We start from the raw sequence: 21,245 nt of genomic DNA on the forward strand, positions 1-21,245 counted from the left end.
TTTAAAGATGTCAATTCTTACTTTGGTACATGTAGAATAGAAAAAAAAATAGCAGTCTTCTCCTTGATTAGGCATGCTGGGTAGGTTATTAGATCAGAAGTGGCTTCTTGAAACAAGCCACTGCTTCCTCAAAGCAAGGACCAGGCTCCAAGTCCTCGTGAAATGGGTTTAATCTTCCAAATGACAACTTGATCACAGAAATTGTCTTTAAACTGTAATCCTAAAATGAGGAGACAATGAATTAAAATATTTCAGGTAAATTCTTCCTCCTTCAAATCACCGTGGCTAATGAGATCATATTGTTAGAATCAAATTTTATTAATACAACCTTGCTTATACAGAGCCTTGTAAACACACTGATTGTGAATACCATACATTCCTATCTACAATGTAAAATTTTGGCTAGAAAGGCCATGCCCTTCTTTTATATTCTCTGTGATGCTTGTTACACGGTTACAGCATTGTAAATAAGCATTGTTAACTAAAGATCTACATTTTATTCTTAATTCTTTTTAGAGACAGTGTCTCACTCTGTTGCCCAGGCTGGAGGGCAATGATGTGATCACAACTCACTGCAATATTGAACTCCTGGGCTCAAGGGATTCACTCACCTCAGCCTCCCCCAAGTGTCCAGGACTACAGGCACATGCCACTATGCCCAGCTAATTTTTTAAAAAAATTTTTTGTAAAGAGAGGATCTTGCTATGTTGTTCAGTCTGGTCTTGAACTCCTGCCTCAAGCAATCCTCCTCCCTTGGCCTCCCAAAATGCTGGGATTACAGGTGTGAGCCATCCCGCCCAGCCTGATCTACATTATACACATATGTATATATGTATGTATATATGTATTTTTGCCTACTAATTTGAAAGTCTCAAAAGACTACATACATTTTAGATTATTAATGGGACTTAGTTTACTAACACAAAATACTTGCTAACAAAATATGATAAAGTAGAATGTTTCATCTAAATGAAAAAGTTCAAATATTTTCACAAGCATTTTTATTTCAAAAGTATATAATCATAACTAGGTGAGAAAACCCTGTTTAGCTAGAATAACTGATGAAACAATTACTTCTGAAAACATCTATGGATCTAGCTTACATTAATGAAGATGACTAGAGCTGTACACCAATTACAAACAAGACACAAAAGTAGTCTTCGGGGCTTTCCATAATAGTGATTCCACAAAACAACAAATATTTTCTCCCTTAGTCCATGGCATACCCTGATCTCCACACTAAAATGTCCAAGCAAGCTTCTACAAAAGCATATAACAAGAGCACATACGAGAATATGGAAAGGGTTTCCACAAACGTACATACCAGAAGATCAGGTTTCAGAAATAGTGATATACAACTTGAAATCAATTAAGTCAAATTCAGTCATATCTCCCACTAATAACTCCTAATGCAAGAATGGTATGCCATGATGAAAAGTCGCCTTGATGTTAACAACCTGGATTAAGAGTAAGAGTCTGACACTAAACATGGGTACTAAACACGTACCCAAATGTTTAAAGTTTACATACCCTTCGACAAACAATTCCATTTCTAGAATTTATTACAATACGTAAAAGTATTAAAGGTAACAATGCACAAGAAATGTTATCACAATCTTGTTTTAATAATGAAACAGAGGCCAGGCGCGGTGGCTCACGCCTGCAATCCCAGCACTTTAGGAGGCTGAGGCAGGCGGATCATGAGGTCAGGAGATCGGGACCATCCTGGCTAACACGGTGAAACCCCGTCTCTACTGAAAATACAAAAAATTAGCCGGGTGTGGTGGCTGGCGCCTGTAGTCCCAGCTACTCGGGAGCCTGAGGCAGGAGAATGGTGTGAACCCGGGAGGCGGAGCTTGCAGTGAGCCGAGATTGCGCCACTGCACTCCAGCCTAGGCGACAGAGTGAGTCTCTGTCTCAAAAAAAAAAAAAAAAAAAAAATAATGAAACAGGCCGGGTGCAGTGGCTCATACCTATAATCCCAGCACTCTGGGAGGCTGGTGGGCAGATCACTTCAGTCCAGGAGTTCGAGACCAGCCTGGACAACGTGGCAAAACCCCATCTCTTAAAAAAAAAAAAAAAATAGCTGGGTGTGGTGGCGCACACCTACCTGTGATCCCAGCTACACGGGGGAGCTGAGGCACAAGAATCACTTGAACCTAGGAGGCAGAGGTTGCAGTGAGCTGAGATTGCGCCACTGCACTCCAGCTTGGGCAACAGAGCGAGACACTGTCTCAAAAAAAAAAAAAATAATGAAATAACATCTAGAAACCTAACTGTTCAAAAATTGGAGACTATTTTTAAAAATTATGATATATGGCCAGGCACAGTGGCTCACACCTGTAATCCCAGCACTTTGGGAGGTGGAAGCTGGTGGATCACTTGAGGTCAGGAGTTTGAGAACAGCCTGGACAACATGGCAAAACCCCATCTCTACTAAAAATACAAAAATTAGCCAGATGTGGTGGCACACACCTGTAGTCCCAGCTACTCACGAGCCTGAGGCAGGGAAACTTCTTGAACCTGGGAGGTGGAGGTTGCAGTGAGCCGAGATTACATACTGCACTCCAGCCTGGGCAACAGAGTGAGACTCTATCTCAAAAATAAACAAATAATGATTTTAAAAAATTACGGTATATTCATGTAATGTGACAATATACAACCATTAGAGTTTCATACCAGAAAGTGAATGCTGCTGTAAAAAACCAAAAACAAAAAAATCTAAAAATATGTAAGTAGCTTTGTTATTGGGTTATAGGTGGAGGCTGGAAGACTTTTGAGGTACTTGATAGAAAAGGCCTAGAAGAAACTGCTGCTAAAGCATATGAACATTAAAGGTACTTAAGGTACTTATGGTGAGGTTTCAGTCAGAAATGAGGATCGTGTTATTGGAAACTGGAGAAAAGGTTATTCTTTTTTTTTTTTTTTTTTTTGCGATGGAGTCTTGCTCTGTCACCTAGGCTGGAGTGCAATGGTGCCATCTTGGCTCACTGCAACCTCTGCCTCCCAGGTTCAAGCAACTCTCCCGCCTCAGTCTCCCAAGTAGCTGGAATTACAGGCTTGCACCACCACGTATGACTAATTTTTGTATTTTTAGTAGAGACAGGGTTTCGCCATGTTGGCCAGGCTAGTCTCTAACTTCTGACCTCAGGTGATCCACCCATCTCGACCTCCCAAAGTGCTGGGATTACAGGTGTGAGCCAGCACCCGGCCGGAAAGGTTTTTCTTGTTAAAAAGTGGCAGAGAACTTAGAACTGTGTTCTGCTGGGCAGAAGGCAGAACCTGGAAGCAATGAATTTGGGTTTTAGCTGAGGAGATTTCTAAGCTAAGTGTGGAAGGAACAGCCTAGGCTTTTCCTGCTGCTTACAGTGAAATGCAAGGAGAGAGACATATTGAGGCAAGAACTATCAAGCAAAAAGGAATAAAGAATCTGAACTTGAAAATTTAGAAAATTCTCACTCTATCCATATTGCAAAAAAAAAAACAAGAATGTATGCTCTGTCGAGAAAAGGGTATGGGTCGGCAACAGTTTGTTGGAGATTAGGTGTGTGACTAGATTCAGGCAATCATCTTAGCAAAAAATGTTGCCAGCTTAAAATGAAAGAGACAGACATGTACAGAGGGAACGTGATGAGAAGACACACAAGGAGAAGATGACCATGTGGCTGGAGTGATGCATCTACAAACCAAGGAATGCCAAGGATTGCCAACAAACACCAGAAGCCAGAATGGGTAAGGAAGGATCATTCCTCTACAGGCTTCAGAGGGAGAATGGCCTTGCTGAAAACATTTTAGACATCTCACCTTCAGAACTGTGAGACAACAAACTTCTGTAGCTACCCAGTTTGTGATACTTTGTTATGGAAGTCCTAGGAACTAATACAGATTACAAGCATAGTCAAACGACCTCTGACAAAGGAGCAAAGGATAGTCTTTTCAACATGTGTTACTGGAACAAATGGATATCCATATATAAAAAAAAAATTTTAGACACAGACTTTATACTTTTCACAAAAAATAACATGGATAACAACTTAAATATAAAAGAAAACCAATAAATTGGTTTTCAATAAAAGCCATTAAAATTTAGCCAGGCATGGTGGCGAATGCCTGTAATCCCAGCTACTCAGGAAGCTGAGGCAAGAGGATTGCTTGAACCCAGGAGGCGGAGGTTGCAGTAAGCTGAGATCACGCCACTGCACTCCAGCCTGGGCAACAAGAGCGAAACTCCACCTGGAAAAAAAAAAAAAAAAACACCATTAAATTGGAGTTCATTAAAATTAAAAAGGTCTGCTCTGTGAAAGCTGTTAAGAAGCTTTAAGAAAGAAAGAAGGGAAAAGCCACAGCCTGGGAGAAAATATTTGCAAAACATAACTGGTAAGGTCTGATATACAAAATACATAACTCTTGAAACTCAAAAATAAGAAAACAACCCTCCAATTAAAAAAGGCAAAAGATCTGAACAGGTACCTCACCAAAGAAGGTATACAGATGGAAAATAAGCATTTGAAATCTTGCCCAACATCATGCATCATTAGGGACTGCAAATTCCTTTTCTAATGGCTAAAATCCATTCGGGCACAGTGGCTCACACTTGTAATTCCAGCACTTTGGGAGGCCGAGGCAGGTGGGTCATCTGAGGTCAGGAGTTCGAGACGACCTTGGCAAACATGGTGAGACCCCACCTCTACTAAAAATACAAAAATTAGCTGGCTGTGGTAGCACACACCTGTAATCCCAGCTACCCAGGAGGCAGAAACAGGAGAATCGTTTGAACCTAGGAGGCAGAGGCTGCAGTTAGCTGAGATCATGCCACTATACTCCAGCCTGTGCAACAGAGTGAGACTGTCTCAAAAAAAAAAAAAAAAAAAAAATTTAGAATGGCTAAAATCCAAAATACTGAAAGCACTAAATGCTGGTGAGGATGGGAAGCAACAAGACAGAAGTCTGAAAAAATACAAAACATGGAACAGTATGCATCCAATAAAAAGGAACAAAATCATGTCCTTTTGCAGAGACATGAATGGAGCCAGAGGCTATTATCCTTAGCAAACTAATGCAGAAACAGGAAACCAAATACAGCATGTTCTCACTTATAAGTGGGAGCTAAATGCTGAGAACACTTGGACACGTAGAGGGGAACAACAAACACTGGAGCCTATCAGAAGGTACAAGGTGGGAGGAGGGAGAGGATCAGGAAAAATAACTAATGGATACTAGGCTTAATACCTGGGTGATGAAATAATCTGTACAACCCCCTATGACACACATTTACCTGTGTAACAAACCTGCACATCCTGCACATGTACCCCTGAATTTAAAATGAAAGTTAAGGCCCAGTGTGGTGGCTCATACTTGTAATCCCAGCACTTTGGGAGGCCGAGGTGGGTGGATCACTTGAGGTCAGTAGTTCAAGACCAGCCTGGCCAACATGGTGAAACCTCGTCTCTACCAAAAAATACAAAAATTAGCCAGGCATGGTGGCACAAATCTGTAGTCCCAGCTACTCAGGAGGCTGAGGTGGGAGAATCACTTGAACACAGGAGGTGGAGGTTGCAGTGAACCAAGATCACACCACTGCACTCCAGCCTGGATGACAGTGAGACCTGTCTAAAAAAAAAAAAAAGAAAAAGAAAAAGCTATCTGAATACTTTTCAGACATATATGCAACAAAGGAAAAAGTTTAATAATAAAAAAAGTCATTTGAGGTCAGGAGTTCAAGACCAGCCTGGCCAACATGGCGAAACCCCATCTCTACTGAAAATACAAAAAATTAGCCAGGTGTGGTAGACCACACCTGTAGTCCCAGCCACTGGGGAGGCTAAGGCACAAGAATCACTTGAATCCAGGGGGCAGAGGTTGCAATGAGCCACGATCTTGCCACTGCACTCCAGACTTGGCAACAGAGCAAGATTCTGTCTCCAAAAAAAAAAGTTTTTAAGGGGAATAAAAGGCTTAGAGGTCAATTTCACTCATGCAATCAACATTCCAAAGAACATATTTGAAACTGTTACCGGTTTCAGAAAGACCAGCAACAAAGTAATTGAAACAATGAAATGGTAGCTATGAAATGCAAAGACACAGCAGAATTTACAACTTTTTGGCAACTAATTTTATTTATTTATTTATTTATCTGGAGATGGAGATTCGAGTTTTCCTCTTGTTGCCCAGGCTGAAGTGCAATGGCACGATCTCAGCTGACTGCAACCTCCACCTCCTGGGTTCAAGTGAGTCTCCGGCCTCAGCCTCCCAAGTAGCTGGAATTATAGGTGCCCACCACCACACTTGGCTTTTTTTTTTTTTTTTTTGAGACAAAGTTTCGCTCTTCTACTCAGGCTGCTGGAGTGCAGTGGCGCAATCTCGGCTCACTGCAACCTCCACCTTCTGGTTTCAAGCGATTCTCTTGCCTTAGCCTCCCAAGTAGCTGGGATGACAGGCGCCTACCACCACACCCTGCTAATTTTTTTTTGTATTTTAGTAGAGATGGAGTTTCACCATAGTGGCCAGGCTGGTGTGAAACTCCTGACCTCAAGTCATCTGCCCGCCTCAACCTCTCAAAGTGCTGGGATTACAGGCGTGAGCGTCTGGCCCACAACTAATTTTCAAATCAGCTTCTGCAAAGAGCCCTCAAAGTTGGGCGGAGTGTGGAGAAACGGAATCCTGAGTAGATAACATTCCCTTACTAATGTTTCAACAGAAAAAACTCCGTGGTAAGATCTAAAAGCTGGCCAGGCACGGTGGCTCATGCCTGTATTCCCAGCACTTTGGGAGTCTGAGGCGGGTGGATCACGAGGTCAGGAGATCGAGACCATCTGGCTGACACCGTGAAACCCCGTCTCTACTAAAAATACAAAAAATTAGCCGGGCATGGTGGCGGGCACCTGTGGTCCCAGCTACTCCAGAGGCTGAGGCAGGAGAATGGCGTGAACCACAAAGGTAGAGGTTGCAGTGAGCTAAGATCCCGCCACTGCACTCTAGCCTGGGCGACAGAGTGAGACTCTGTCTCAAAGAAAAAAAAAAACCTAACAGCTACAATGTAAAACAAGAAAAAGGAAATAAGAGATAAAGAAAAAAAGAAAAGTTTCTTTATATATCATCTTTATACACTAAGCTTCTGTAACTTTCACTAGGATAAAAACAAATATAATTGCTATTCAAGAAAACAGCAAGGCCAGGTGCAGTGGCTCATGCCTATAACCCTAACACTTTGAGAGGCCAAGGCAAGAGGATCACTTGAGACCAGGAGTTCAAGAACAGCCTGGGCAACAGACAGACCTCATCTCTTTTAAAAACAAAACAAAACAAAACAAAAAAAACCCACCACTCCAGCTTTTAAATGATGCTCCAATGATTTTATAATAAATACTATCTCATGCAAAAACACAAAACAAAGATGCACATCCATAAATTTCTTAAGTTTAAAAGGAAAAAAAAAGCATCTAGGTTGCCAAGAAAAACCTACTTACTTTTTTTTTGTTTTGTTACTTTTGAGACAGAGTCTCCCTCTGTTGCCCAAGCTGGAGAGCAGTTGCGTGATCTTGACTTACTGCAACCTCCACTTCCTGAGTTCAAGCAATTCTCCTGCCTCACCCTCCCGAGTAGCTGGAATTACATGCGCCTGCCACCATGCCTGGCTAATTTTTGTATTTTTAGTAGAGACGGGGTTTCACCATGTTGGCCAGATTGGTCTTGAACTCCTGACCTCAAGTGATCTGCCTGTCTCAGCCTCACAAAGTGCTAGGATTACAGGTGTGAGCCACCGCACCCGGTTAACCTGGTTACTTTTCAACAGAAAATAACTGTTTGAAAATATGAAGCCCAGAAAAATAATGGGACCTTTCTCAACCCACTCTCTAGAAGTTAATGTAGGAAAAAGGAGATATTATTTTAAAATCTTCATGCTCTCAGCAAGTTTTAAAGGATATAGCATTGCTACAAATGACCATACCACTATGAAAAAAGAGTGGGGCTGGGTGTGGTGGCTCAGGCCTGTAATCCCAGCAACCTGGGATTTCGGAGATGGGCGGATCACGAGGTCAGGAGTTCGAGACCAGCCTGGCCAATATGGTGAAACACCATCTCTACTAAAAATATAAAAAATTAGCCGGGCATGGTAGTGTGCGCCTGTTGTCCCAGTTACTCGGGAGGCTGAGGCAGAAGAATCGCTTGAACCCTGGAGGCAGAGGTTGCAGTGAGCTGAGATCACGCCACTGCACTCCAGCCTGGGAGACAAAGCAAGACTCCATCTCAAAACAAACAAACAAACAAACAACAAAAAAAAACAGTGGGAAGAAAACAAAGCTTCAAAAATAAGAAAACTCAGGCTGGGTGTGGTGGCTCATGCCTGTAATCCTAGCACTTTGGGAGGCCGAGGCAGGTGGATCACCTGAGGTCAGGAGTTCGAGACCAGCTTGACCAACATGGTGAAACCCCGTCTCTACTAAATTTAGCTGGGCGTGGTGGCGCATGCCTGTAATCCCAGCTACTTGAGAGGCTAAGGCAGGAGAATCACCTGAACCCGGGAGGTGGAGGTTGCAGTGAGCCAAGATTGTGCCATTGCACTCCAGCCTGTGCAAAACGGAGAAATGCCTTCTCAAAAAAATAAATAAATAAAATAATAATGAAGAAGAAAAGGAAGAAGATGGCGATGATGACAAAGAAGATGAAGACTCGAATTTCCAGCCCCTACCTTCAAAAATTGATTTCAGTAGAGGAAAGAACAGAATAAACACTGATGAAAAACATAATAACTGAATTACAAGAGACTACTGACACAACATCTCCATGAATCCAAAGCAAAAATGCCAACATACGTCACTAAGAGGGAAATTGTATATGAAATGAAAATAATTCCAGAAAACTCAATTTCTATAAATAGAAATCCTAAAAAGGAATGGAATTTGTAGAGATTATGAAAGAAACAATATAAGAACATTTCCCTAAATTTGATGGACTTGAGTCTTTACATTAAAGGGGATCATCAAATGCCAGGCAGAACTTTTCTTTAAAGACATCTCTGCTATACACAGACATGGTAAAATTTTTGAATTCCAATGGTAAAGACAAAATCATACAAACTTTCAGGAAAAATCAGATTGACAACAAAGGAAAGAAAATCAGACCTGACATTATTAGACTTCTCATCTGAATCTCTAAATGCCAAAAGACAAAATGCTATTCATCCAGAATTTAAAGGAGATTACGACCTTTAAGTTTAGAATTTCAAACTACATTTCACAGATAGCTCAGAACTTAGAAGTTATTAGATACAAAAATTCTCAAAAAGTATATCACCTATGTACCTATACTTTTGAAAAATACTCAAGAAAGTATTCTAACTTAAGAAAAAGAATTTACAAAAAAGTACTCAATAAAAGTAGAAAAAAAAACAAAACAGGCCAGGCATGGTGGCTCACAACTGTAATGCCAGCACTTTGAGAGGCTGAGACAGGAGGACTGCTTGAACCCAGGAGTTCAAGACCAGCCTGGGCAATATAGTGAGACCCAATTTCTACAATAAATTAAAAAATTAGCCAGGTATGGTGGCACATGTCTTTACTCCCAGCTACTTGGGAGGCTGAGGCAAAAGGACTGCTTGAGCCCAAGAGGTCGAGGCTGCAGTGAGCCGCAACTGCCCCACTGCACTCTGGTCTGGGCAACAGAGCAAGACCCTCTCTCAAAAAATAAATAAATAAGCCTGGGCAACATAGTGAGACCATGTCTCTCTCCCAAAAGAAAAAAAAATTTAGCTGGGCATGGTCCATGCATCTGTGGTCCTAGCTACTTGGGAGGCTGAGCTGGAAGGATCACTTGAGCCCAGGAGTTTGAGACTGCAGTGAGCTATGATCACATCACTGCACTCCAGCCTGGGAGGTAGAGTGAGACTCTATCTCAAAAAAAAAAAAAAAATAGCAAGACAAAACGAAACTTTGTGCCACATATATTACAATCTCAAAAAACAGTCATAATATTTTTACCAATAGCCAGGCATAGTGAGTCACGTTTGTAATCCCAGCTACTCAGGGGGCTGACGCTGGAGGAAGCCTTGAGCCCAGGAGTTTGAGGCTGCACTGAGCTATGATCACATCACTGTATTCCAACCTGGGCAAAAGAGCAAGACACTGTCTCTCAATAAATAAATAAAAATTTTAAAAATGTTTAAAACCGCTGCTTTGGACATCTGATTTATGACACAGATAAAAAATCCTAAATAAAGCATTAGCAAATTGAACCAGCTGTATATTAAAATAGAAACATGGTCAGGTATGGTAGCTCATGCCTATAATCCCGGAGCTTTGGGAGGATTACTGACTTGAGGCTAGGAGTTTGAGACCAGCCTGGGCAACACAATGAGACCCCATCTCTAAATAAAAATTAAAATAAAATAAACAAAAATAACACTACATAATCAAAAAGGTTTATTCTGGGACTAGCAATGGGTTAACATTAGGAAACTCATTATATTTACTAGAGTAAAAGGGGTAAAAAACAAAAAACAAAATCCTGTAGTAATTTTTGAAAGACTTCAAAAAAGAAAAAAATGGTTAAAAAGTGAAGAAAAGTATTTGAAATAGTCTTTTTTTACCAAGTAAAATAGGAAAAAAAAAAAAAAGGAACCTGAGGTGCAACACCCACTCAACAAAAACTTGGTAAATTATAAGGTACTTCCTAGCATAAATGCACATAATCACCAGAATCATCAGTATATGCAATATGGTAAAACACTAGAGGTAAACTAACTCAAGATAAACGAAAAAAGGACACCCATTCAAGTGTCTTCACCATCTTTCAACACTGTTCCAGATGTTCTAGTATATGCATTAAGAAAAAAAGGTGTTAGGCCGGGCACGGTGGCTCATGCCTATAATCCCAGCACTTTGGGAGGCCTAGGTGGGCGGATCACTTGAGTCCAGGAGTTCGAGACCAGCCTGGCCAACATGGTGAAACCTAATCTCTACTAAAAAATACAAAAATTAGCCGGGCATGATGGCAGATGCCTGTAATCCCAGCTACTCGGCAGGCTGAGGCAGGAGAATCACTTGAATCCGGAAGGCAAAGGCTGCAGTGAGCCAAGATTACGCCACTGCACTCCAGCCTAGTGACAGAGCGAGACTCCGTCTCAAAAAAAAAAAAAAAAAAAAAAAAAAAAGGAAAAAGAAAAAAAGGTGTTTAGGTTCCTTCACAGCCATTCAAGATAAACTGATTCTTCAGGAAAGTGAAATTAAGGCTCCGCTGCCCAGCCTGAATGACTGCATTGGCATGGTGGACAGCAGGGCAGAATCCACTGACAAGATTTCTAGATTGGATGCTGAGCTAGTGAAGTATAACGACCAGATCAAGATGAGAGGGGGTCCTACAAAGAATATGATTATGCAGAAAGCCTTGCAAGTTTTAAAACAAAAGTGGATGTATGAGCAGCATCAGGACAATCACACCCAATAGTCATTCAACATGAAACAAGTCAATTACACCTTCCAGTCATTGAAGGATACCAAGACCACAGTTGATGCTATGAAACTGGGAGCAAAGGAAATAAAGGTAGACAAGCAAGTGAAAACTGACCAGATTGAGAATTTACAAGACCAGCTGGTGGACATGATGGAAGATGCAAATGAAATCCAAGAAGCACTGAGTCGCAGTTATGGCGGCCCAGAATTAGATGAAGACGACCTAGAAGCAGAGTTGGATACACTGGGTGATGAGCTTGTGGCTGACCAAGACAGTTCTATTTAGATGAAGCAGCATCTGCACCTGCAATTCCAGAAGGTGTTCCCAATGTCACAAAAAACAAGGATGGAGTTCTAGTGGATGAATTTGGATTGCCACAGATCCCTGCTTTATACATTTGCATTTAAGTACATCATGTAAAACATATTATGGGACTATGAAATACTGATCTTTCCAAATTTACCATAACAGATATGTTTCTGTCCTTTCTTTGAAGGAAAGTTTAATTACATTGCTCTTCTATTTTTTTCCTTTGAGACTCATTGCTTGGGAAATGCTTTCTTTGTACTAAAACTTGATTCTGGCCGGGCACGGTGGCTCACATCTGTAATCCCAGCACTTTGAAAGGCTGAGGCAGGCAGATCACAAGGTCAGAAGTTCGAGACCAGCCTGGCCAACATGGTGAAACCCTATCTCTACTAAAAATACAAAAAATTAGCCGGGTGTGGTGGCGGGCGCCTGTAGTCCTACTCTCGGGAGGCTGAAGCAGGAGAATCGCTTGAACCCAGGAGGCGGAGGTCGCAGTGAGTCAAAATCGCCCCACAGCCTGGATGACAGAGCGAGACTCCGTCTCAAAAAAAAAAAAAAATCACTACTGTATCAGAAGTGGGTATTTTGACTCTGTGGTTTCCTCAATACTACATCTTGAAATCAATAATGAATATTTCTTGATATTTGATGAATAGGACATTTATTTACTCAATTTTTTCAAAAGGAAAAAAAGGCATAAATTACAAACATACATTAAAAAGACAAGACAGGCCGGGCACAACAGCTCACGCCTGTAATCCCAGCACTTTAGGAGGCCGAGGTGGGCAGATCACCTGAGGTCAGGAGTTTGAGACCAGCCTGGCCAATATGATGAAACCCCATCTCTACTAAAAATACAAAAATTAGCCGGGCATGGTGGCATGTGCCTGTAATCTCAGTTACTTGGGAGGCTGAGACAGAAGAATCACTTGAACCCGGGAGGCAGAGGTTGCAATGAGCCAAGACAGCACCACTGCACTCCAGCCTAGGCAACGAGAGCAATACTCCAACTCAAAAAAAAAAAAAAAGATGAGGCAAAAAAGAAAAAAATCCAGAACCTGCAGATTACATGCTTGCAAACTAGAAAATCTATCAACTAAAACAAATTGAAAATAATAAAAATATAAGATCTACAAGAAGCAGTAAATTTCCTTCATACCAGCAATAATCATTCAGATGATGGCAGAGTACCATTCATAGTAAAAAGATATACAGGAAGAGACCATTCACAATAAAAAGATACACAGGAAGAAAATGAAGCAGTATGCAAGACCCACATTAAATTAAAAACAAAACCAAAAAACTATGAAACTACTAAGGCACAGAAGACCTGGATAATGAATAAATAGAGGATTAAAGAAATTACTTCTCCCCAAAATAATGCACACATCGAATGTAATTCAAGTCAAAATCCCAATGAGAGTTTATTACTGGAACTTGATTATAAAATCATCTAGAATCGTTATTTAAAAAGGAATGGGAGGCCAGGCATGGTGGCTCACGCCTGTAATCCCAACACTTTGGTTGGCCAAGGCAGGAAGACTGCTTGAACCCAGGAGTTTGAGACCAGCCTGGGCAACACAAGGAGACTCCATCTCTACAAAAAGTTTTAAAAAGTAGCCAGGTACAGTGGTGCACACCTGTAGTTCCAGCTACTCAGAAGGCTTCGGCAATAGTATCTCTTAAGCCCAGGGGTCTGACGTTGCAGTGAGCTATGGTCATGCCACACTGGCACTCCAGCCTCAGTGACAGAGCGCAAGACCCTGTTTCAAAACAAAACAAAATAACCCAGTGCTTTTCTCCAAGGAGATGGAATTACAGGAAGATTTCACTTTGGCTATGCTGTTTTTACCTTTTTTACAATGTACATATATTATCAAAACAAAGAAAGAAAAATTATGGGCCAGGGGCGGTGGCTCACGCCTGTAATCCCAGCACTTTGGGAGGCTGAGGCTGGTGGATCACCTGAGGTCAGGAATTCCAGACCAGCCTGGCCAACATGGTGAAACTTCATCTCCACTAATAATACAAAAATTACCCGGGTATAGTGGTGCACGCCTGTAATCCCAGCTACCCAGGAGGCTGAGGCAGGAGAACTGCTTGAACCCGGGTGGAGGAGGTTGCAGTGAGCCAAGATTGCGCCATTGTACTCTAGCCTGGGGGACAAGAGTAAAACTCCGTCTCCAAAAAAGAAAAAAAAGAAAAGAAAAAAGAAAGAAAGAAAGAAAAAAGTTTCCATCCCAAAACTAAAAATTTGTAAACAATTATGTACAAGCAAAAATGTCTGAACAATGGCCTTTTAATTTCTTACTGATCCATGAAAATTATGCCTTAAATGACAAGAATGGTCACTCCTTTTATGCCAAAAATGCCTGCTTCCCCACTTACATTAGCTGGTTGCTCTCAACAGGAACGTCTGTGTCTTCACTGAGTTCCAATCTATTACGCCTGTAGGTCGAACCAACACTCAATCCATGAATTAATAATAATGAGGCAGAAAAAATTTTCCTCCTCACATTGCCAAGAAAACCTCTCAGCCACAATTCAAACACAGCATGTGTTTTTAAAACATCTCCCAACTACTGGGAGATTAAGTCCATTCAAATAACCTTTGTCAGACTGGAGACAGCTAGGGTTCGTTATCTCCTCAAAAACAAAACAAAACAAAACAAAAACAAAAAAAAGAGTTCATTTAAAGATGAACTTGAGAATCAAAGTATCATGAAAAAAAAAAATCCATCTTCCATAGCTGAACAATATAATTAAAAAAAACAAAAAACAAAAAAACATCAGTTTTTCAGTAAGATCCAATTTCTGGTCTTCAAGATTTCTTCACCTATTAAGAAAAAAACAGAAACCTTCCCCCATCTTTATTATCTGTATAATAAAAGCATACTTGTATGTAAAAATATAGTGTTTTATGTATATAATATACATACAGATATATACTAACTGGCTTATACACACACACACATATACACAAAAATGTATAGAAATATAACATTTGGATAAGTTTCCCCTTTTAAAATGCACTATAAAAGACTTTAGATTTGGGTTCATTATAAAAATAAAGAACTTACTCTTATACCAAAGTATCATGAAGTTATTGTTACACTAAATTTTGCCCAGCCCACAAAATAAAGACGAAGGTAAATCCTTACACATATATCATTATGTATAATATGGAAGTATGTATATATATCCATCATCGTCATCAGGGAGTGTTTAACCAAAAAAGATAGAAATGTATGGTAATAGAGTAACTACAGAGTGGTGCAGCAAGCTGTAGAAGGCAGAGCAGCATTATAGCCATTCTAAACTGGCACTGTCAAAACACAGAAAGCTTTATCTAAGGGAAAATTTATTTCTTATTTTGTATCAACACCAGTGTCACTGGTTTGCCATTAAATAGTGGCCCTGGAAAGGCTTGCTTACACAGCCTAGGTCCAAATTCTTTACTACTAATGGCTACAGCTAAAGACTTTGTAAGTGTACATTTACTCCAGTTAGTAAAAGGGTAAACTTTTGGAGTTGAGATTTCATTTCACAATGGCATATTTACCATTTAAGAATTAAAAAAAAAAAAAATCAAAAAAAACCAAAACCCGATTTTGATACATAGAAATGAGTTCTAAACTTTGAAACCAGCCCAGTAACAAAGCAATTTTGATTCTTATGTAATAAATACTACATAATTTCTAGGCTAAATCTTGCCAAATACTATCCAAGACAAAACTAAAATCAAAACTTAAAAAAAAGTGGACACCTTTTACTCACACTTAATACTAGTCAATTTTCCAGGAATTTTTTGGGCAGGGAATATCCCCAAATCTAAAATGAAAAAAAGGAAAAATTGGGATCTCACATTAGTTATTCAGTCCGAAACTTTTAATAGACTTTTACTAAAAGTCATCATTTTCTGGCCTCCTACTCAATCTCAGAAACATACTTTCAGAGTAGAAAGGGATCTTAAAATGAGATCAACTCACTCATTTCACCAATGATTCCTAACACATAAAAATACCGACTGCTTAGTTTTCATTAAGAATTCAGTGGCCAAAACAACCGCACAGTTAGTACAGTATTATGGGTCATTAAGTATGTTTTTAAAAAGATTACCTAAAATTACAGAAACAATCTTTGGGAAATGTCTACTGGGTTTTTCCAAGCATGTTCAAAGGGCTCTCATTACAATTCCCATTCAATCTTTTCCAATTCTTGCAAACGTTTTAGTCTGTTTTTACCCATAAATTATTTGAAAGTACCTACACAATCTTTGTTATTTTTATAATATTTTATAAAGGCTAAAACAGGCATTTCAAAGACTAAAAGTATATTTTCCTAATTGTTTTCTAATATTTCCCTTTTATGTAAGATCCAATTCTAAAGGGTAACACTATCACACTCAACAATTTGAAATTATAAAGCTGACCAGTATGAGAAGGCAATTAGAAATTTCCAAATATAAAACAATTTCACGGGTTTTCTTTTTGCCAAGTTGTAATTAACCATCAGGGTTTTTAAGGAAACAGAAAAACAGGGGCAGGAGGAATGCCAGCCTAGTGTACTTTTTTCTCATTTTATTGATTTCAGAGCCATAAAATTTCCCATGGTGGGGGAAATTTTACTTAAAACCAATTACTAGTTCAATCTACCAGGCAGAAAGCCTAAGGCCTTTCAATGCTGCACTATATTTTTTTTAATTAAAAATATCTTTTCTCTCTCATTGGTATAAGCAAAATTTTCAAGTGCTAGCGACACAGTTATAGCTATGAAATCTTTAATCTTCATTTTATCAAAATTATATTGCCTCTGAGGAATTTTCAGCCCTTGTGTGATTTCAGGTTTCCCCAGATGTGTTTATAAAGATAATGATTATATTTAACAACTATAGCTATTAAGATACAGTAACACAGCAAAAAGTTGCCCATTTTAAATGGAGAAAAAGAAATTAAGGCAGTATTTCTTTTTCACTGCTTTGAACAACTTCATTCTGCTCAGGATCCCAGCTCAGAACCAATGTAGAATAATCGTAGTTAACATTTTTCAAGTTCATTTTCAGAAACATCAGTTGTTCTATATTGTCAAAGTCCAGGCTCATGATCTGTTTTGGATGAAAGTGACTATTTTTAGTAAAGATACATTCAGATTGCCAACTACACATGGGGCAACTTAGATACTGGATGGCAACCTGGGTCAAAGCCGGCCATATGCTTATCTTCCTCTGCCAGTAAATTAAAGGGTCATCACCTCCTGAGAGCTCTGAATACTTTTCTTTGAAGTACTCATCCACAACTGCTACAGCAGAAGGGAACATGAAGCTTTTGCTTCCAAGGGCAACATTGTCTACAGCTGAGCTATCAACAGAACCTGAACTGGAGGTGCCTTCTTTTAGAGATGAGGTAAATGAATCAGCTCCCACTGTAACTGAGGGACAAGAAGCTTCTGAAGTTGGAATTTGGCACATCTCTGGTGAAGATTCCATATAATTACAGACCTCTTCTGCAAGGAACTGCTTGTAAGTTTCTAAATCAGCACCTTGAGGAAAAAAGTCTTCCAAACTGTTTTTAAAACAAGGATCTAACAAAGTAGCCAAGATACAGGGCTTGGATTTAAGCATGGCACTTAGTAGGGTATCCGTTTCAAGTTTCAGAGATAAACTATCCACCAGATTGAGGGCCTGAGTAATACCTCTGACTTGAAAATCTTCTCTGAGTTTCTGCAGGGAAAGGAGGAGATGATGGATTAGGGGTAGCACCTGATTCAATCCTGCGGTCTTCACGCTCACTTTCTGGGTAGCCTCCTCAAATGGCTTAAGAATATCACAAACATAAGTCATTAGAGTCCACTGAAGGGAGGTTAGCACAACTCCACTGGCTCTACCAAGACTATGGTGAACTGAGTAGCAATGCTCCAAGAGCCATTTTAACATATAAAAAGTAGAAATCCAATGGCCAGTTTCATCCTGCTTCAAATTCTTCCATGGAAGTTGGTGATCATTTTGGAACTCTTGCAGTATCTGACGGGCCTTGACCGAATGACTAAAATGATGACAAGTTTTCCTGGCAGCCACTAACATATTCTCAATGCTTTTGTGCTCGCAGAAAAAGTCCTGAATGACCATATTTAAACAATGCAGGAAGCATGGCACATGGGTAAAACCACCATCTTTGATTGCATGTACCACATTAGAGGAATTGTCAGAAACAATGAAGCTAGGGATAAGGAAATTTGGAGAAAGCCACAGACCAATCTGGTCATTTAATTCTTGTAAAATATTGGTTATCAAACAGTCTTTAGCCAAACCTGTAACACAAAGCACTGCCCACTTTCTAAAATCGGGGATCCTGCCATTATTGAGAAAAGACGCAGTTTCCAAAGAAACCCAGTGTACAGTCACAATAAAATAGTCAGTGGATGGGTCATGGGTCCATATGTCAACAGTCAGGTGTATCTTTTGGCTTTGAACATTCTCTAAAGTTAAGAAAATTTTTTCTCTGACACAATCATATAACTGAGGTACAGCCTTAGTGAAAAAGTAAGTCTCTGATGGCAACCTATAATCAGGGGCCACAATCTGCATGAACCTCTGAAAGGCTGGGGTTGAGAAGTAGTTGTAAGGATGCATATCCTCCACAATCATTTGGATAATTGCCTGACTTATATGACTTGAGACTGGATTTCCACAACATGTTGTTTCTCTCTCCTGCACATCCATCAGAGTGCCTTGCTCTGCAACGGGAACAGGACTTTCAGATCTATTTTCAACCTCTAACATAGGTTCATCTGAATCAGAGTCACTAAGGTCCTCAGCTGTTAAATCTTGGCTGCCTGTAGACTTTTCTCCATGCAAGGTATCACTCAAGAGATCACTTCTCTCAGTCTCAGCTTCATCTAATCCATTTGCAACAGCACCACTGTCTTTGTTGGCAACAGCCCAATGGATAGGATGTGTGGCTTGCAGGTGTCGTTGAAGTGTTGAAGTCCCTAAGTGGGACCCTGGCCTACCCCTGCTCACACTTCTTTTACATATATTACACACAGCTCTTGAGATGTGCTGAGGATCAGTGTAAAAAAAATTCCAAACGGCAGATGTCTTGGCTCTAGTTCCAGGAATTAAAGCATGCTTGACAATGTTACTTTTGATGAGAAATCTCCCTCTTTCTGCCCTTAGGGCATCAGATGCTGATTTATCATGCTTCTTACCCATTCTATTATCATCTAATGGATCAGTAGGAATATATTCAAAGCTTCCATTGCTTCCAGAAGAGGGAGATAAAGATACATCCAAGGTAAAGTCCTCCTCTCCACTAGTAACTCCAAACTTGTTGGCCCTGGTCCAATGAGGTGAATGCCTTGCTTGCAGATGTCGTTGAAGAGTAGATGTACCAAGATGGCTACCTGGTTTACCCCTGCTGACGCTTTTCTCACAGAGGTTACAAATAGCCCGCCAGGTGTACTGGGGGTCAACATGAAAGAAGTGCCACACAATGGAGGTCTTGGCTCTAGTACTAGGTAGATAGATCTGTTTTTCTATATTGCTCTCAAAAAGACTTTCTTCATCCTGCTCAGGGTCATTGGAAGCTAACAAAGCAGGGGCATCTGCAACAGGCCTCCCAGATCCCAAATCCTTACTAAATTTTTTGGCAAGAATCAATTTTTTTCGACGCCTTTTCCCCTTAATTCGCAAACCCTTCTTTCTTTTCTTTTTAGCAGGCTGTTTTGCCTCTTTATTCACTCCTTCTGCTACCATCTTTTCCTCTACCACATCTTCTTCATCTGTATTAGAATTAATAGGAACACATCCCAGAATCCCAGAATCACTAGAAGTGCTGCATCTTCTACCAGGAGACAGTGAAGAAACTGGTACACTTAAAGTACATACACTCATTCTCTTTATGTCTCCACAATTCGTACCAGAATCTGTTAGTGGGTTTATTACTCAAGCAGAAATACAGCTGTTCCTCTCTACTTGCATTACCTTTTCTCCAATTTCTATGGGGAATCAAATTCCCACTGGACCAATAACTTCCAAGCCAGGTTATTTTTGGAGGAAAAGTGACAGCAATGGAGAACATTCCCGAACTCTTTCTTAGAGGGCTTTAAGGTCCCTTCCAATTTTCTAAGTTCTGAATTCAAATAGTCCAGTGTCCTCATGTTACAGGAGTAAGAACTGAGTTCCCCTTTCCCAGAGTCACAGAGTTGGTTAGTAGCAGCTAGAAGCCAGGTCTTCCAAATCCCAGATCCATGTTCTTCCTGCTTCATCAAGAACTATATCTGCTTGAAATACCTTCACCTTGTAAAATACATATTTTTATGATGCCTCATGATAGCGACATCAATTTCCCTTAATTCTGAAATTAACTATTTTCAGGAAATCTCATTTAAACAAAAACATAGTGCATCATTCAACATTCATCATTTAGGACTGTGATTTGCCAATACAACCCAAAAAGTCAATTCTGGAAAGCCAACACAGACTCCGCATACTGGTCACAGCAAATGCTAGTTGAGCCCTTTCAATTCTAACTAAAAGTAATACAACCTTTTAAAATGTGAGTGGCTGGAAAAAAATGCTTTGAGAATAAAATTTTAAAACAAGGTTAAATGCTGCATTTTCAAAGTACTGTTTGTATTAAGAGTTAATTCAAGTTTAGTTTTCAGATATTTTTAGACTGGAGAAGCTTTTACAGCCTGTAAGTAACTCACAAGTCGGACGCTATAGGGATAGCAAAAAGTGAAATATGAACTTTAAACCACTTCCATTTCTTTTCGATTGATCCCTCCCCTTCCCCCAATACCTACATACATTTACCCTAAAAAGCATCGCTATCTCTAGTTCCACAGCCTCCTTCTCAAGGTCCAGAACCAAGGCCTGGAAGATGTCAACAATATAGGCCTTCCCCATAGGAATCCGCACCGATTATGGGAGTTTAGGGGTGTTCTTCATTACGGTTTCACCAATCCTACAAGGAGAACCGAAGTGTCCCTGTTGCTCTTGACTCCGACGCTGAGGGCCAGGGGTGGGAGTGTAATGAGGGTGGGGAATGGGTGTAGGATACCGGAATAAGGTCGGTGGCTTTCTGTATGTGGAGTTTGAGACAAGCTCCAAAGTAGTGGGACCCTGGAGAGGAATGAGAGTAGGTAAATTCAGCGCCCGGCACTCAGTCTGATTGATTTAGGCAGTGAGGGTCCGCTCAACTAGAGAAACTGCTGCCCCGAAGAAAGCAATCTAGTGTCAGTTCTCTCTTCGGGATTCGGGGGAACAGTCGGTATTCGGGGGCTGCTCCGGGCTCCCCGAGATTAGCGAACACCGGATGTGGGGGAGGGGAGGAAGGCTGGCTGGGAAAGGAGCAGGCGCCGTGGGGGTGGGGTGAAGGGGGTGGGGGTGGGGAGGATGGGAAAAGTGAGCGGGAGCCTGGGGCTCCCAGCCAGCCCCGGCGAGGGCCGCGACCGGGAGGTGGGGGGGAAGGGTCGTTACGGCGAAG

The 21,245-nt window shown here is 40.6% G+C and overlaps 3 protein-coding genes and 1 pseudogene across 3 annotated transcripts in view; 1 reads left to right on the forward strand and 3 right to left on the reverse strand.

Moving 5' to 3' along the window:
• The window catches only part of ZC3H11A (zinc finger CCCH-type containing 11A), a 55,887-nt gene that overhangs the window by 34,410 nt on the left and 232 nt on the right, over positions 1-21,245 (reverse strand). The window contains 3 exon segments of the mRNA NM_001131382.1: positions 22-220; positions 14,146-14,205; positions 15,535-15,588. Of these exon segments, the coding sequence (NP_001124854.1) occupies positions 22-75 (54 nt within the window). The 5' untranslated portion in view covers positions 76-220; positions 14,146-14,205; positions 15,535-15,588.
• Positions 8,642-11,855, forward strand: LOC103890217 (charged multivesicular body protein 5-like; annotated as a pseudogene).
• LOC129048317 (uncharacterized) lies at positions 14,972-15,070 on the reverse strand. Its single transcript, XM_055078512.1, has one exon. It carries the CDS (start codon positions 15,068-15,070, stop codon positions 14,972-14,974), a length of 99 nt encoding a protein of 32 aa, XP_054934487.1.
• ZBED6 (zinc finger BED-type containing 6) lies at positions 16,472-20,575 on the reverse strand. Its single transcript, XM_054522621.1, has one exon. It carries the CDS (start codon positions 19,646-19,648, stop codon positions 16,709-16,711), a length of 2,940 nt encoding a protein of 979 aa, XP_054378596.1. The 5' UTR covers positions 19,649-20,575; the 3' UTR covers positions 16,472-16,708.

Source organism: Pongo abelii, chromosome 1, assembly GCF_028885655.2.
Source record: "Pongo abelii isolate AG06213 chromosome 1, NHGRI_mPonAbe1-v2.0_pri, whole genome shotgun sequence".
In the NCBI taxonomy this organism is placed as follows: domain Eukaryota; kingdom Metazoa; phylum Chordata; class Mammalia; order Primates; family Hominidae; genus Pongo; species Pongo abelii.